General features: G+C 40.4%; 1 protein-coding gene across 10 annotated transcripts in view; it reads right to left on the bottom strand.

Moving 5' to 3' along the window:
• Positions 1-1249: 1249 nt before the first annotated feature.
• Positions 1250-16211, bottom strand: part of LOC124555432 (pumilio homolog 3-like) — a 208254-nt gene continuing 193292 nt past the window's right edge. For all 10 annotated transcript variants that reach the window (XM_047129338.1, XM_047129336.1, XM_047129335.1 and 7 more), the window contains 2 exons: positions 15490-15580; positions 1250-1813 (listed from right to left, as the gene is read on the bottom strand). In XM_047129338.1, the coding sequence (XP_046985294.1) occupies positions 1687-1813; positions 15490-15580 (218 nt within the window). In that variant the 3' untranslated portion in view covers positions 1250-1686. The remainder of the gene's footprint in view (positions 1814-15489; positions 15581-16211) is intronic.

Genomic DNA, 16211 nt, shown 5'->3' with positions numbered 1-16211 from the left:
GTAACATACTCGCCACTGATAGTCGTCTGTGGTATTGAAGAACCATGAACACAATGTGATGCCATTCATCAGCAGTCCACACTGTCCAGTCATGTGCAGCCATTCATGTTATGGTGTTAATGGCAACCTACACACAGGATATGAATTCCCTACTCTAGCTACTGTTAGTCTATGACCAATGGTGTGAGATGACACACAATGTTGCAGGGTGTCTATTACTTGCTCTTGGACGGCAGGTGCAAAAGTGAAGGGGTTACAATGTGCTTGGTGCACAACATGGTGATTCTTTCTTGTGGCGCCAGATGTAGTCAACCAGCACCTTGACGAAGAGTATTCCTCCACTTACGTTCCCATGAGGTCCAACAGTGGGCCACTGCCACATCCAAATGTCCCAAAAATCTCTATATTGCACTATTTAACCAGCCAGAAAATGTGCACCCACAATGAGTCCCCTTTCAAACTCCGTCAGGTGTTGAGAACGTAATCCCACGAGAACAGACAGTATCTCCGTATCCTTCACAGTGCTCACTCAACATCTGACGCTGTTCACTCCCTTTCATACCCTACGAGGCCTGATAACAACATTTTAAACACAAACTACACTAATGCACTCTGGTGGCTGTTCTACCTGTCACAGAGAATTGCAACTTTTATCATTTACATAGTCTGTACATGTACAAAGTTACATCGACATCCGACACTTCACTTTTTTTTTTGTGAGGCAGTGTATAGTCTTCCTCCCGGTGAGAGTATTTCGAGAGTTTCACAGGAGGAAACCACATAGCATAGGCTGCTGCCCACCTTCATTTCTCCCAGTGAGTGTGTCTGCCTTTTCACTCTTATCTTCATCTTGTTTCCATCTATTACGCCCTCATCGTTGAATGAGAATTTGGTATTCAATGTTATTTGTGATTTAAAAAGTGTGTACGTGTGTGTGTTTCTTTTTTTGCCTGGTTGTCAATGTCGCTTCTGTTAATGCAGTCCAGTTTCTATTACTTTTTCCTGGTATTGCTGATATGCTAAATATCATGTGTGAAGTATGTAACATTTAACATGTTTTCTCTACATAAAATATGTCTCTGTACTCGTCTTTGTATTCCATTATTAATTTAAATTTTTACTTTAAGAGGTTTATAAATCTCACACTTTTGAGTATCTGTCTGGAAAACTTTTACATGTCAAAACTAAAGCTCACACAATTTACACAACAGATGTAGGTTTTAGAATGAACTGATTTGACAACCAAGAATCACAGCACTGGAGTCTATTATGAGTCCACTGTAAAGAAAGTAAAGGGTTACCAGTTTCAAGGCTAAGTAATTTGCAATTGTCTTTTAACATCATATGACTTAATTTTCCAAACATCATTCATAAAATACACTTTCTCTAAAACCAGTTTCAATTTTTGTCACTTTTCCAATCTTAGGTTTTCTGAAAAATCTAACAATTGCTGTTCATTTAAATTAACTTGCAAAGATAATGAATTTAAACATGCTATTCCACTAATGCACAATGATACAACAAAGATAATGCTTCCTGTTGTGGAAATGAAAAAGTTTGTTTTCCTCAAGCAACAGAGATGATGAGTAAATGATATCTTAATACATAGTAGTATCTTTCTACAGTACAGATGCAATCTACAGATACAATGTTTAAATATAATCACTGTTCATCTCTCTCCATCTCTCATATCTGTTTAAGCTTGTTTCGGAGCGTATCACCAGCTGTAGTATTATCAATAGCTGCCTTGATATCAGGTGTAAACAACTTTTTGACAGACCTCCGAACGGATGGAATTTCTGTGTCAATCAACCTGAAAATACAGAAAACAATGATGTTAACATCACAAACTGACAGCATGATCACTATAAATACACAACTCAGATCTGCAATATTATGGAAAGGGTAGACTGCTAGTCACCATATAGTGGACCTGTTGAGTAACAGACAAGCACAACAAAGAGACTACTAAACAAGTAAGCTTTCGGCCAAAAGGCCTTCATCTGGAGTGCACACACACACACACACACACACACACACACACACACACACACACACACACACACAGACAGACAGACAGAGAGAGAGAGAGATTTATGCTAACATAATTCAAACACACATGGCCTGCGAGCAAATGTGCACAATGGGAGAAGCAGTCTGTGTGGTGGGGGGTAATGAAGGAGACTGGCATGTGGAGGGGGAGGGATACCAAGTTAGGAGTGGAGGATGTAAAGTGCTACTTGTTGAGCACACATGGATGAGGTACGGAGAGGGTAGGGCAGCTAGGTGTAGTCTGGAGGTTAGGCAGAGAGGGGGGGGGGGGGGGGGGAGCCGAGGAAAGGGAGCGGAAAAGGAGAGAAGCGAAAAGAAGACTGTGGGTGCGTTGGCGGAATAGATGGCTGTGTAGCGCTGGAATGGGAACAGGGAAGGGGAAGAGGAAAGTGACTTCCAAAGGTTGAGGCCAGGAGTATTACAGGAGCACAGGATATATTGCAGGGAGAGTTCCTAGCTGCACAATTCAGAAAAGCTGGTGTTGGTAGGAAGGATTCAGGCTCCAGGTGGCACAGGCTGCGAAGCAGCATTGAAGTGAAAAATAATGTGTTGGGCAACTTGTAATGACCATGTAGAATGCAGCAAAGTGATTGCATCTTAGCTTGTAAATCACATGACGTCTTTCACAGGCAGCCCTGCCTCTGATGGAATAGGTGATGACTGTGACTGGGCTGGAGTAGGTGGTGGTGGTGGTGGTGGTGGTGGTGGTCATGGGATGATGTATGGGACAGGTCTTGCATCTAAGTCTATTACAGGGATATGACCCATGAGGCAAGGGGTTGGGAGCAGGGGTGGAGTCAGGATGGCCTATGCTTCCATCATGAAGCTTTACTCCCACAAAGGTTTGAATTTTTGCAAAGACCATGCTGCAACCCTTTTGGTAAGAAAAAACCATACTGAACGAAAAAGTTTGCATTCAATCAACGTGAAAACAACTGACCAGCTAAAAAGGATAACCACATCCGATATTAAACCAGGCCAAAAAATGTGCCCATCCTGTACAAAAGATTTTGATACAATGAATATTCACAAATGGAAGGTACACCTCAATCAGATGAAGATGATGAGACTAATGTTTCTCACAATTTGATTGCAAGCCTAACAGCTGTTGGAATATCACCATTATAATTCAAACAAATTAAGGGATACAAAAGGCTATGCAAAGCGAAAAATACATAAAGTTGAAGGTGCAATTATTAAGAATATTGCAGCAGTTGGAGGATTTGATCCCTGTGACCTGGAGCAATGCTTGACTTGTTTCGATTACGACCAGCTGATCCAAGAATTGAAAGAAAAATTACACATACCAAATCATAAAGAGAAAATTCCAATTTTGAGCTTAGTTCCACAAAGCCGGCCTATCAAAAAGACTATGGAAGAATTTTGGGCTCCAGAAAGAATGGTAAGAAAGGCTAGAAAGTTAAAAAGCTGAACAAGGAATATTGGCACATTCCTAAGGTAACTGTGGAAAAACGCTTTCTCAGGCTGTGAAGGCAAGAGTCACTGAGTATCTTTATGATGAAGAATTTAGCTGGATTTGTCCAAGTAAAAAGGGCTGTATTACTGTTTGAACAGATGGAGAAAAGGTTCAAAAACATGGATATTGGATTTTCCAAATTTTGTGAATTAAGGCCAAAGTGGTGTGTGACTGTAGGTGTAACTGGCTCACATTCAGTCTGTGTCTGCATGATACATCAGAATGTGAAACTAATGTTGGCACAAAATCCAATAAAAGATTAAAAATTGTACTGAGCAAAATTTTCTGTAATTTGGAAAAGGAGTGTGTGCTTCACCACTGTGAAGTATGTCAAGGAACAGATGCTCTAAAGGAATATTTGGAAAGTGTTTTTGCAAATATTGATCCTGACAATGACAATCCAATTCAATTTAAAAAACAGATTCACACTGACAGAAGTACATTTGAAACCAGAAAAATGACAGTTGATGAATTCACTGAAGAATTAATTGCAAAACTTTTGGACCTTTCTACTCACCACTACGTCGCAAACCATCAGAGCAAGCATTTGCAACTGACTAAAGGTCTCAAACCAGGATAATTGATTACATTAATGTATTTTGCTGAAAATTATTCCTTTATTGTCCCAAGATGCAGTTCAAGGATTTCATTGGGAAACTAATCAAGCTACATTGCGCCCAATTGTCATTTACTACAATGATAATGAAGAACTGAAACACATCAGCTACTGCACAATCAGTGATTGCCTCCAACATGGTACCATTGCAATGCACGTGTTTTTTAACTTACTTGATCAAGTCCCTGAAGTGCACTTTCACAGAAATTAAGCATATTCATTATTTTAGTGACTGTTCTGCTGTCCAGTACAAAAATCTCAAGAATTTCCTAAATCTTTACCATCATCAAAAAGATTTTGGCATTACTGCAGAGTGGAAGTTTTTCGGGACATGCCATGGTATATCGCCATGTGATGGAACTGGGGGCACAGTTAAGAGTTTAGCAGCAAGAGCAAGCCTTTAGTGTCAAATTGAAAACCAAATCTTAACACCAACTGATCTGTTTCAATACCGCAAAGCAAATGTGCATGGCACTGAATTTTATTTATATCAAAAACGAAATTATTGAAGATACAAAAATTGAACAAGGAAAGCATTTTGAGGACAGACGTACAGTTTCTGGTACAACAGAGCATCACCATTTTGTGCCAACTGATGAAAAGCAACTTCAGATTCATAGAGTATCAAATGATACATTGTCCTTTATAGAAAATGTTGACCGAAATGCAAAAGTAAGTTCTAAACATGCTACCATTACTGAACTATAACCCGGCCAGTACGTTGCTTGTATTTATGATGGAAAATAGTGGATAGGAAATATCTGTAAAGTTTCATATGAAGAAAAAGGTGCCTTGATTAATTTCATGTATCACCATGGAACTGCTCAATCATTTCATTGGCCTGCTAGAAGAGACATATGCAGGATTCCATAACAACAGATAATTGCAGCCATTCCAATTCCAGCTGCATCAATGATGAGGTGGCAATACAGTCTGCCAGAAGCAATAGTTTTGGATATCAGCAACAAATTTAAAGCATTCAACAACTGCATTATGGCTTGGGATCCACAAAGAGACCCAAATAAGGCTTGGAAACCTGCTAGATATGGACATTCAGACTTGGGAACCTGCCAGATAGCCACATTCAGGCTTGGGAACCTGCAGTATAGAAACTCACCCGTGGCTGACCTCGTCTTGCTATTGGGTGTGGCCACTTGGCAATGGGGTTACCAGTCACTGAGATCGGTAGTGGCATAGGCACCATGGACCAATGCAAGGATTTTTCTTGAATTACAAAAAAAATCTTCATAGTTTAGGTGAAATTTTTGCACCTTACACATAGAGACACCAAAATGGAAATAAGTGTTTCTAATACAATGAAATGCGGTAGGTGCCCATTTTGAGACACATGACTTTTAACATGGGTATAATCTGGTACATTCACATTGTTTAGAAAATTTACAGGATGGTAGCACAGTAATCAAACACACGAGCTAGGCCCTAATTCATGGAATATCAAACAGCCAGACAGACAATAGTTTGGCAAGGTCCGCAGTGCCCTTTCCTCACTACTTGTACCTTGTTGAACTACCTGGCAAATTTGTTGTGACATGATTTGTTGCCCACTTTGAACTGAGATTATCCCAAAAGCATTGCTGAAATTTACTTGCATCATTTATGTATTGAGCACAAAAATTGTACCACTACACCCAGTAAAAAGGGACTAGTTCTTTTCGATTAGGAACAGTGGCAGGCCAAACTTAAAAGATTTCTTTGTGACTTTTCGGTCTCCGAAAAAGTGATCTTCACAAAAATGACTCTAGTAACTCAGCCAAATTACAAGCCAAATTACAGATGAACCTGAAACTTTGCAGAAGTTCATGCAGGTCCCTCAGGTATAGACTCTACAAATTTCATCGAAACTGAAGATGTTCAAGCCATGAACCCTAGGACACCTGACACGGAATAACCCAACTTGTTTTGAAATACTTTTGTTGGCAACTGTAGGTTATTTTCCATTTTCACTGGTGCCAAATTGATTGTCTACATCTTTCCAGTGTGCCAATACAATCTGTTTTAAGTTTATTAGTCCTCAAATCCTTTTTATTCATTTGTCTTATAATTTAACTGCAAGTATTTAAACAATTTACTCAGTGTGTCTATAGAGACATCGTTAATAGCAGCACTACTGATTACCCTAAATTTTGTTATAAAGTGTATGAAGGAGAGTTATGTTATATGAAATTACACAGGATTTGAGTACAACTGTATAATAGATTTGTTTAGAAGTTAAAACATTAATAATGTATATAATTACTTCTTAAATAACTCAAAATCATAAGAGGGAGCCCATTACATCACAACTATTACTATAGACTTCCCATAAATTCTACTTCTATAACACAAGCTTCCAAATGCTAATCACTGCAAGATCGAAGTGCATATTTTGTATTACTTCTTAATATCAATGGCAACTTTAGCTTCCACTTCACAGAGAAGTTTGTGGTCCTGGGTAACTTAAAATTCTAATGTAAATTTATAACTCAACACCTGTGGGGAAAAAAAAAAAAAAAAAAAAAAAAAAAAAAAAAAAAAAAAAAAAAAAACTACACAACCAAGCTTCATAAACAGAGAAACGAGTCACAGCCATATTGCCACACACTGCTGCTAACCAGCCAGGCAGCCATACTGCATGGTGATCTTTCAGAGTGCCTCAGATTTCCGGGCAACCAGCAATCAGTGAGCATCACACATGAGCAATCTACGAAACGATCAGTTGCCCATGCAAAGGAGCACTACGATCTGTAGCTCGTGTGTGGGGTCCTTTAGAAATGTAAACAGTTGTGGTGTCATGCTCATTGAAAGTAGTTTGTTACTTAGTACTGCATGGGCTTCGTCCAAAAGCCTCTGACACATTTTGCTGTTGGCAGATGCCTGTGTGTGCACTGTGTTTTGTTGGTGCAAATGGCATTCTTTGCAACTAAAGCTTTATTCTCTAGTTTATGTTTTATTGCTGCAGAAGTGAATTACTGTAAAATTCTTTGTTTGACTATTAATACTTACCAGTCACAATTACAAAAATTTATCTAAAAACAAAAACAATCAAAAATTCTTGTAATTTTAAAAAATTTGCAGGTTTTTTCTACATGAAAGATATCCCAGGCTTCCTGGGGCATATATTCCCCATAGGCTGTAAGGAAAGGACTTCTTGGTACGTAATGGGTGGCAGCTATTGAAGTGGAGGTATTACTGGTGGTTGATAGATTTGATATGGACAGAGGTACTGATGCAGCCATCTCTGAGGTGGAGTGAGGAAGGTGTCTTGTTGGGTTGAGGAGGACCAGGTGAAGCGAATGGGAGAGAAGATGTAGAGGTTCTGGAGGAATGTGGATAGGGTGTCCTCTCTCTCGATCCAGATCATGCAGATGTCATCAATGAATCTGAACCAGGTGAGGGGTTTAGCAATCTAGATGCCCCATGAAGAAGTTGGTGTAGGATGGTGCCATCCAAGTGCTCCTTGCCATACCATGGATTTGTTTGCAGGTTATATCTTCAAAGGTAAAGTAATTGTGACTGAGAATATAGTTGGTCATGGTGACCCAGAAGAATGTTGTAGGTTTGGAATCTGCCAAGCATTGGGAAAGGTAATGTTCAGTAGTGGGCTATTGGCATTAGGGATGTTAGTGTAAAGGGTGATGGCATCAATAGTGATAAGTAGTGTACCTTATGGTAAAGGGACAGGAACCGTGGAGAGTCGGTGGATGAAGTGGTTGGAGTATTGAAGACATCACCTACAAACAAATCCATGTTATGGCAATGGGCACCCACAGGGCACCATCCCATGCCAACCTATTCATGGGCCATCTAAAGGAAACCTTGTTAATCATCCAGAGTCCTGAACCCCTCACCTGGTTCACATGCATTGATGACATCTTCGTGATCTGGATTGAGCGTGAAGACAGCCAATCCACAGTCCTTCAAAACCCCTACACATTCTTCCCCATTCGCTTTACCTGGTCCTCCTCAAACCAACAAGCCGCCTTCCTCTATGTTGTCTGCCACCTCAAAGATGGCTACATCGATACCTCAGTCCATATCAGACCTACCAACCACCAGCAACAGCTCCACTTTGATAACTGCCACTCATTCCATAGCAAGAATTCCCCTCCATACAGCCTGGCAACACATGGCAGTCATACCCACAGTGACGAGCAATCTCTCTTGAAGTATAGGAGCAGTCCAAGTGCTAATACTGTGTCTTTAAAATTTAAATTCAACATACTGAATAATTTTTTTTGTGAACTTTACAGTTTTGATTTAATAGTACTGAAGCAAGACTGCAAACTAGATTTTTCTGAAGCAAGCAAAACCTGATCAATTTTGGATCTTTAGAAATTTGTACTGCATACTTTTTGGAAAGCAAGTACTTGATGACACATTTACAATATTCAATTCAATGATTTTTATAATTATGAATAGTAATTATCCCTTAAGTAGTTAAGAATTCCTTTGTCACACACGACGGAAAATAACATAGTTTTTGCCTCTTGGCCATATCCTTCAATAATTTCACTTATTTTATAAGCTCTAGTTTTATGTTCTAAAACTCTCATAATTTTTAATGATTTATACCACATTTCTATTATAGGTCATGTTAGGTATTAATGTGTGTCCTAAATGTTACAACTGTATTTTTTTATGTTGTACTTTTTTGTACAGATCTTTATGTGTGTTCATGCATTTGTTATCTTATTTAATTTTTTTCTGTTATTATTATTTTAGTATATCTTTGTTTTGTAGGTTTTGACTAGTTGACAGTCTCAAAATTAAAGAAGCTGACACTTTCTTGAAAATAACATCTGCAATATCTACTGTGTTATCAATTAAAACTACAATATTTTCTCTCTTTCTGGGGATACACAATGTCAAAGACAGAAGTGTAAGTTCGATGCAAAAGATGCATAAATGACTAAAACATGAAAAACCAGATTTTCAAAACAATAAAACAACCGGATCTCACAATTAAGGAAGATAAAGAAGCAAGGCATGACTGAAACTGAGCTGGACAAACTCTGAAAGCATGAGAGAAATCAGAAGAGACTGCAGAGGTCAAAGAAATGGGGCAAAAAAGTTTAAGCAGCGATCTCCCTCTGTCTCCTCATAAGACTCTGTGGGTCCACATCAATGCCTGCAGTCACTGGGAAAGGCCGTATGGACAACAACATGAGCATTGCCCAATTTACCAAGGAAGAAAATGGCAGTTTTAACATGCTTAGCAGAACGTGCTCGTTTGTCGCTATCAGCCAGAGAAGTGCATCATTCTCATACAAAATCTGTTGTGTACACAGTTCCGCATAGTCAGCGCGTACACAACTTTCGCACTAGAGCACGCCCCGCTAAGCACAACAGCGCAGGCGAAGTGCTTGTCCGTCTCCGCACTACGAGATGGCGCTGCCTTAGAGACGGACCAAATTCTGCTTCCGCCGATCCGCGTATTAATCTTTAATGCAGCCAATGAGATTGCTGTTAACATAGAACCTTTTCTCCTCGCGGATCACACTTGCGCAATGGTACCTGAATGCATGAGGTATTATAACGAGTGTACATACCTCCGATTAGTCAGTCTGCATTTATCTGTACCTGTCTGTACCAGTCTATAGTCAAGTTTCAGTCTGCACCTAAGAAGATTACCATATTCCTGTACATAGCCATGAAGATAAATGTATAGACACTTTTGTCAAGTATCAGAGATATATGTGAGAATAAGATTAACGTACCAAGACCAAAGGAACTTCAGATTGTCAATTGTAAATAGCATCCATAATCAGGTTACGTAAGGTTTATGCTTGTTACTATTTTAATAAATGTGTGTGAAAATTAATCAAGTTCTGTTTAAAGTTGGTCACCGTCATTCTGCAAGCGTGCAAGTGGCATTTCTATCGTCTGACCTAACAGCAGAAGATAAACACGCCATGATAAGACCACGAGACATATTGCTGACACTCGCCTACTTCGTTAGAGCGACAAGTCAAATAATCTGATGGTGTGTGTACCGAAGGTCTTACAGTACGCACACCACAAAATCCAAAGTCAACCATTCAAAAGTGAGAGATTTCTACTTCAGGCCAGATATTGTATATACATGCCCAGGAATTACAGACTTTATCACTATCTGCGAGAATGGAATCAAGAAAAAGTCACGAAAACACACTGTTCTTGAAAGAATTGTTCCTAGTTTTTAAAGAAGAAAACCCAGACCTCATTATCAGTTTCTCAAAATCTTGTAGCTTGCTACCAAAGAATGTTTTACTTCTGAAAAGTACTGCATCCGATCAGAGCAAGTGCAGAATACCTAAAGTCTTAAAATACAGCTATTCAAACTCTTTCTGGGAGAAAATACTGTGTGATATGATAATCACTTCTGCTTGTTGGCAAAATAGTTGTGAAGCCTGCTGTAACGGCAAATTTTTGCTGGTGCCACAAAACAGCAATGACGACGTTAGTAGCAAATTTTGGGAAAACTCAGATCAAGGACTACAACTTTCTACTAAAGGAGGTCAGGTTGGAGACCTATTTGAAGCCACACTACAAGACTTGCCAAGCTTTAAAGCCCATGTAAATCTCAAATGAATGCAGTCTGCAGCGTTTTGAGAATAGTAAAACTAGAAACCAGTGGTACCTGTATTTTGCAGATAGATTTTGCCATGTCTTTCTCATGTGAATGCTAGAATGAAATTATGACTGCACTTTGGTCCATAGAAAGTGTCCTGTTATTCACAGCAGCCTTATTCTTTAAAGGAAAATGTGGAACATTTCTTATTTGTTCCAACACTAAGAATAAGGACGAAAATGCAATTTTTACTTTCATTGTTTTTTTTTTATTGTAATATTTTCAATACAGAGCAACCAAACAGTGAAGAAGTAATATGGAGTGTTGAACCTGCCCCTGAATTTAAAAACAGATACATGGCCAAAGTCCTATACTTATTCTCCCAGAAATATGGCAGAAATTTTTCATGGACGTATTTTGCAAGAGGGTTGTTGATGGAATACGTGGAATGTCAAACAACTTGTTCATGAGAATATAATGAGCCAAGGAGAAAATGTCCCAGTTGTCCAGAGTGCAAAAGACTTTGCTGATCTTGCTACAAAACTTGTAACTAATACAAAGATCTTCTACGTTGATGAACAATTCATCAACAAAAAAACTGAAAAAGGAAATCCTTGGATGGATGTTCTACCAATCCCTGGATTTCATCATTTCATACTGAAAACAAAAGGACAGGCCACACAGTGTAAAACAAATCATCTTCCTCGAGATTATGTTACTTTTGAAGCTGACACAAGTACAGTGGATTTGTTGGACCTATCTATCAACCAGTGGGTGATAGTTAATTACTGTGGTGTTCACTACAGCGGAGAAGTAACAGAAGTTTATCACAACACCATAAGAGTTGCTGTCATGCATGAGTCGAAGGTTCCCAGTTTCTTCAGATGGCCAAAAGAAAGGGATGAGATAACTTACACCCAAGATGAAATTGTGAAGATAATTCCTGGAACAGTAATTGCTAAAAACGGGGGACTATACAAATGTATGAACAACTACACTACTGGCCATTAAAATTGCTACCAAGAAGAAATACATATGATAAACGGGTATTCATTGGACAAATCTATTATACTAGAACTGACATGTGATTACATTTTCACGCAATTTGGGTGCGTAGATCCTTAGAAATCAATACCCAGAACAACCACCCCTGGGGTAATAATGGCCTTGATAGCCTTGGCATTGGCAAACAGAGCTTGGAAGGTGTGTACAGGTACAGCTATGCAGCTTCAACACGATACCACAGTTCATCAAGAGAAGTGACTGGTGTATTGTGACAAGCCAGTTGCTTGCCCACCACTGACCAAACGTTTTCAATTGGTGAGAGATCTGGAGAATGTGCTGGCCAGGGCAGGCAGCATTCGAACATTTTCTGGATCCAGAAAGGCCCGTACAGGACCTGCAACATGCGGTCATGCATTATCCTGCTGAAATGTAGGGTTTCGCAGGGATCGAATGAAGGGTAGAGCCACGGGTCGTAACACATCTGAAGTGTAACCTCCACTGTTCAAAGTGCCGTCAATGCGAACAAGAAGTGACGGAGACGTGTAACGAAATGGCACCCCATACCATCACGCCGGGTGATACGCCAGTATGGTGATGACGAATACACGCTTCCAATGTGCATTCACTGCGATGTCGCCAAACATGGATGCGACCATCATGATGCTGTAAACAGAACCTGGATTCATCCGAAAAAATGACGTTTTGCCATTCGTGCACCCAGGCTCGTCGTTGAGTACACCATCGCAGGCACTCATGTCTGTGATGCAGCGTCAAGGGTAACCGCAGCCATGGTTTCCGAGCTGATAGTCCATGCTACTGCAAACGTCGTCGATCTGTTCGTCCAGATGGTTGTTGTCTTGCAAACGTCCCCATCTGTTGACTCAGTGATCGGGACGTGGCTGCACGATCCGTTACAGCACTGCGGATAAGATGCCTGTCATCTCAACTGCTAGTGATATGAGGCCGTTGGGATCCATCACGGCATACCGTATTACCCTCCTGAACCCACCGATTCCTTATTCTGCTAACAGTCATTGGATCTAGACCAACGCGAGCAGCAATGTCGCGATACGATAAACCGCAATCGCGATAGGCTACAATCCGACCTTTATCAAAGTCGGAAATGTGATGGTACGCATTTCTCCTCCTTACAAGAGGCATCACAACAACGTTTCACCAGGCTATGCCGGTCAACTGCTGTTTGTGTATGAGAAATCGGTTGGAAACTTTCCTCATGTCAGCACGTTGTAGGTGTCGCCACCGGCGACAACCTTGTGTGAATGCTCTGAAAAGCTAATCATTTGCATATCACAGCATCCTCTTCCTGTCGGTTAAATTTCATGTCTGTAGCACGTCACCTTCGTGGTGTAGCAATTTTAATGGCCAGTAGTGTAGTTAAAAATGTGGGTCACTTTAATGTTACTTTAACTAATAAGTTATTATTATGTGTGTGGTATTTTTTTTTCCCCTTTGGAAAACCAAGAAAGAATGAGAATTCACATGGCGTCCCAAACATGAAAACAGAGTCCCACACATAACAGAGGGCACATATTTACTTTTGCGAATTTGTTCACTCTTTCAAATATAATACATTTCATATGTAGCTAATATTATGTAGTTTTAACAAAAACATCTATTATAGTAAAATGGTCTTAGGTTCACAGAGTTTTTAAATACTACTGAGAAAAAAAAAAAAATCCAGGTCCAATGACCAACTCCCATGCATGACAGTTGAATTTCCTTCAGTATTTCAGATACCCACCGCATACATTCCAAAAATTAATTCATGTAAATAACAGAGTTCTTTCTGGACAATTTTCAGTGGCACATTACTTGGTTACTACATTCTATTTATAAAGCATAATAATACAAAAAGTACCATTAAAAAGGGTGCAAATGTCCCACACATCACCACACTGACGCCCGCACTGACTAAAATTACCCTCCCAATCTTGCACAGAAACAGATCTCCCGTGCCTTATCTCTCCAGTCACCCACCACCTCCCAAACACCCTCCATCAGGCCACAGAGGAGCATTCTTCTAATGACTCAGTACCACCCAGCACTGGAGCAACCGAATCGTATTCTCCACCAGGGTTTTGACTACCTCTTGTCATGTCCTGAAATGAGAAATGTCCTACCCACTATCCTTCCCACCCCCTCGCACAGCCGTATTCCGCTCCTCACCAAACCTATTCACTCATGCTCCCAACCCCCTGCCTCATGGCTCATATCCTGTAATAGACCCAGATATAAGACCTGTCCCATACATCCTCCCACCTACTCCAGTCTGATCACAAACATCACCTATCCCATCACAGGCAGGGCCATCTGTGAAAACAGTCATGTGATCTACAAGATAAGCTGCAACCACTCTGCTGCATTCTATGTGGGCATGACAACCAACAAGCTGCCTGTCTGCATGAATGGCAACTGACAAATTGTGGCCAAGAAACAGCTGGACCACCCAGTTACTGAGAGTGCTGCCCAATACAGTTTTCTTCATTTCAATGATTCCTTCACACCCTGTGCCATCTGGATCCTTCCTACCAACACCAGCTTTTCTGAACTGCACAGGTGGAAACTCTCCCAGCACTATAGAGTAAATTTCGTAACCACCCTGGCCCGAACCTTCATTAGTCACTGTCCTACATCCCCTTCCCTGTTCCCACTCCAGCACTACTCAAGTCTTCTATTCCACCAATGCACCCACTGTCTTTTTAATTCTCTCTTTTCCTACTCCCTTTCCTCTCCCCTAGCCCCTGTCCAACCTGGTGACTCCACCTAGCTGCCCTACCCTCTCCCCACCCCATCCCATCCCTGTATGCTCCCACAAACAGCACTTTATCATCCTCCACTTCTAACCCGCTATACTTCCTCCTCCCCACCCCAGCCTCCTCCTTACCCTTACCACGCAGATTGCTTCTCCCATAATGCACAGTTGCTTGCAGACTGGCTTCGGGAGCCAGAGACAGTGGGTGTGGTGGTGGTGGTGGTGGTGGTGGTGGTGGTGTGTGTGTGTGTGTGTGTGTGTGTGTGTGTGTGTGTGTGTGTGCGCGTGTGTGCGTGCGCGTGTGCGCACGTGTGTGTTGTCTACTCCAGAGGAAGGCCTTTTGGCCAAAAGCTTATCTGTTTAGCAGTCTTCTTTGATCTGGCATTGATAGAGAGCCTCATTAAAAAAATCACCGAATTCTTTCGAGTAAAATATGTAGAGTAACTATACTTAAAAAATTATTTTTACACTTCTATTTTTCATGAAAATACATATAAATAGTAAAGATTAAAGTTTAATGTCTCATCAACATATGGTTCATGGCAGACCAAATATATTTTGCATCTCCAAAAATATTTATTTATTGTGCCTACTATTGTAGTTTCAGTTAATCTCAATTTTCGATATAAAATGCACTTAGTTCAAATGGCTCTAAGCACTACAGGACTTAACATTTGAGGTCATCAGTCCCCTATACTTAAAACTACTTAAACCTAACTAACCTAAGGACATTACACACATCCATGCCCGAGGCAGGATTTGAACCTGCGGCCGTAGCAGGAGCGCGGTTCCTGACTGAAGCACCTAGAACCGCTAGGCCACAGCGGCCGGCAATGCACTTAGTGTCCATTTCTACAGTGTCTTGTTAACACTTAGTAAATTAATTTATTCATATTAATAGGAACCCAATCATTTTTGTGTGTTACTCCAATCCTATTAGCGAAGATATCATTTCATTGTTGGATTTATATAGAACTATGTTACACTCCAGAATGCATTCAGACAAGCAAACTTACTTAAGAAATATGACGATGCCTGCTCTGCCTTCGACCCATGACTTAATATCCTCTTGTGCCACAGATGACAAGAATAATCCACTGAATGTAACTGAAAAAAGAAAAAAAAACATCAAATTCCATATCGTACACCCTCAAAAATATAATACTAAATCAGTTAAGACTTTCTATTCATCATCAGTTTGCCAATGCCCATGAAGATAGAAAGAGAGAGAGAGAGAGAGAGAGAGAGAGAGAGTGTGTGTGTGTGTGTGTGTGTGTGTGTGTGTGTGTGTGTTTTGGGGCTTATGGGCAGGCACTCAGTGGCAAGGTTATCAGCGCCCTTAAAGTCATGAAAACAATCGAATGTGGCTAGAACCTGGGAAATTGTTCCACACTCATACACTAGAATTGACCACAAAATCACTCTTTCACATGCACTAAAACAATGGAGATAAAGTAAAGGTAGCTATACATGAGATAAAAACACAAGTGGAACGAGAAAGGAGCTAAAAGCAAGGCACAGATAAATATCACTGGCAGACTACTCACAAAAGATATGGGCAAGCCAGTTACCGTGTTAACGCATTAAGACCATCTCCTTAAAATCTTGGGAAGGATGTTGGACAATTCAAAAAACTTTAAAACTCAAACCAACTTCATTTGACTGTTACTTAAAATAGAGGGCAGATCTGCCAGAAAATCCACCGCAGCCCGCTGGTCAGAAAATAAAACACAGTCCA

The sequence above is a fragment of the Schistocerca americana genome, chromosome X, assembly GCF_021461395.2.
Source record: "Schistocerca americana isolate TAMUIC-IGC-003095 chromosome X, iqSchAmer2.1, whole genome shotgun sequence".
NCBI classification, from domain to species: domain Eukaryota; kingdom Metazoa; phylum Arthropoda; class Insecta; order Orthoptera; family Acrididae; genus Schistocerca; species Schistocerca americana.
The sequence above is the reverse complement of the archived record's forward strand: the minus strand, read 5'-3'. Positions and strand labels throughout refer to the sequence as shown.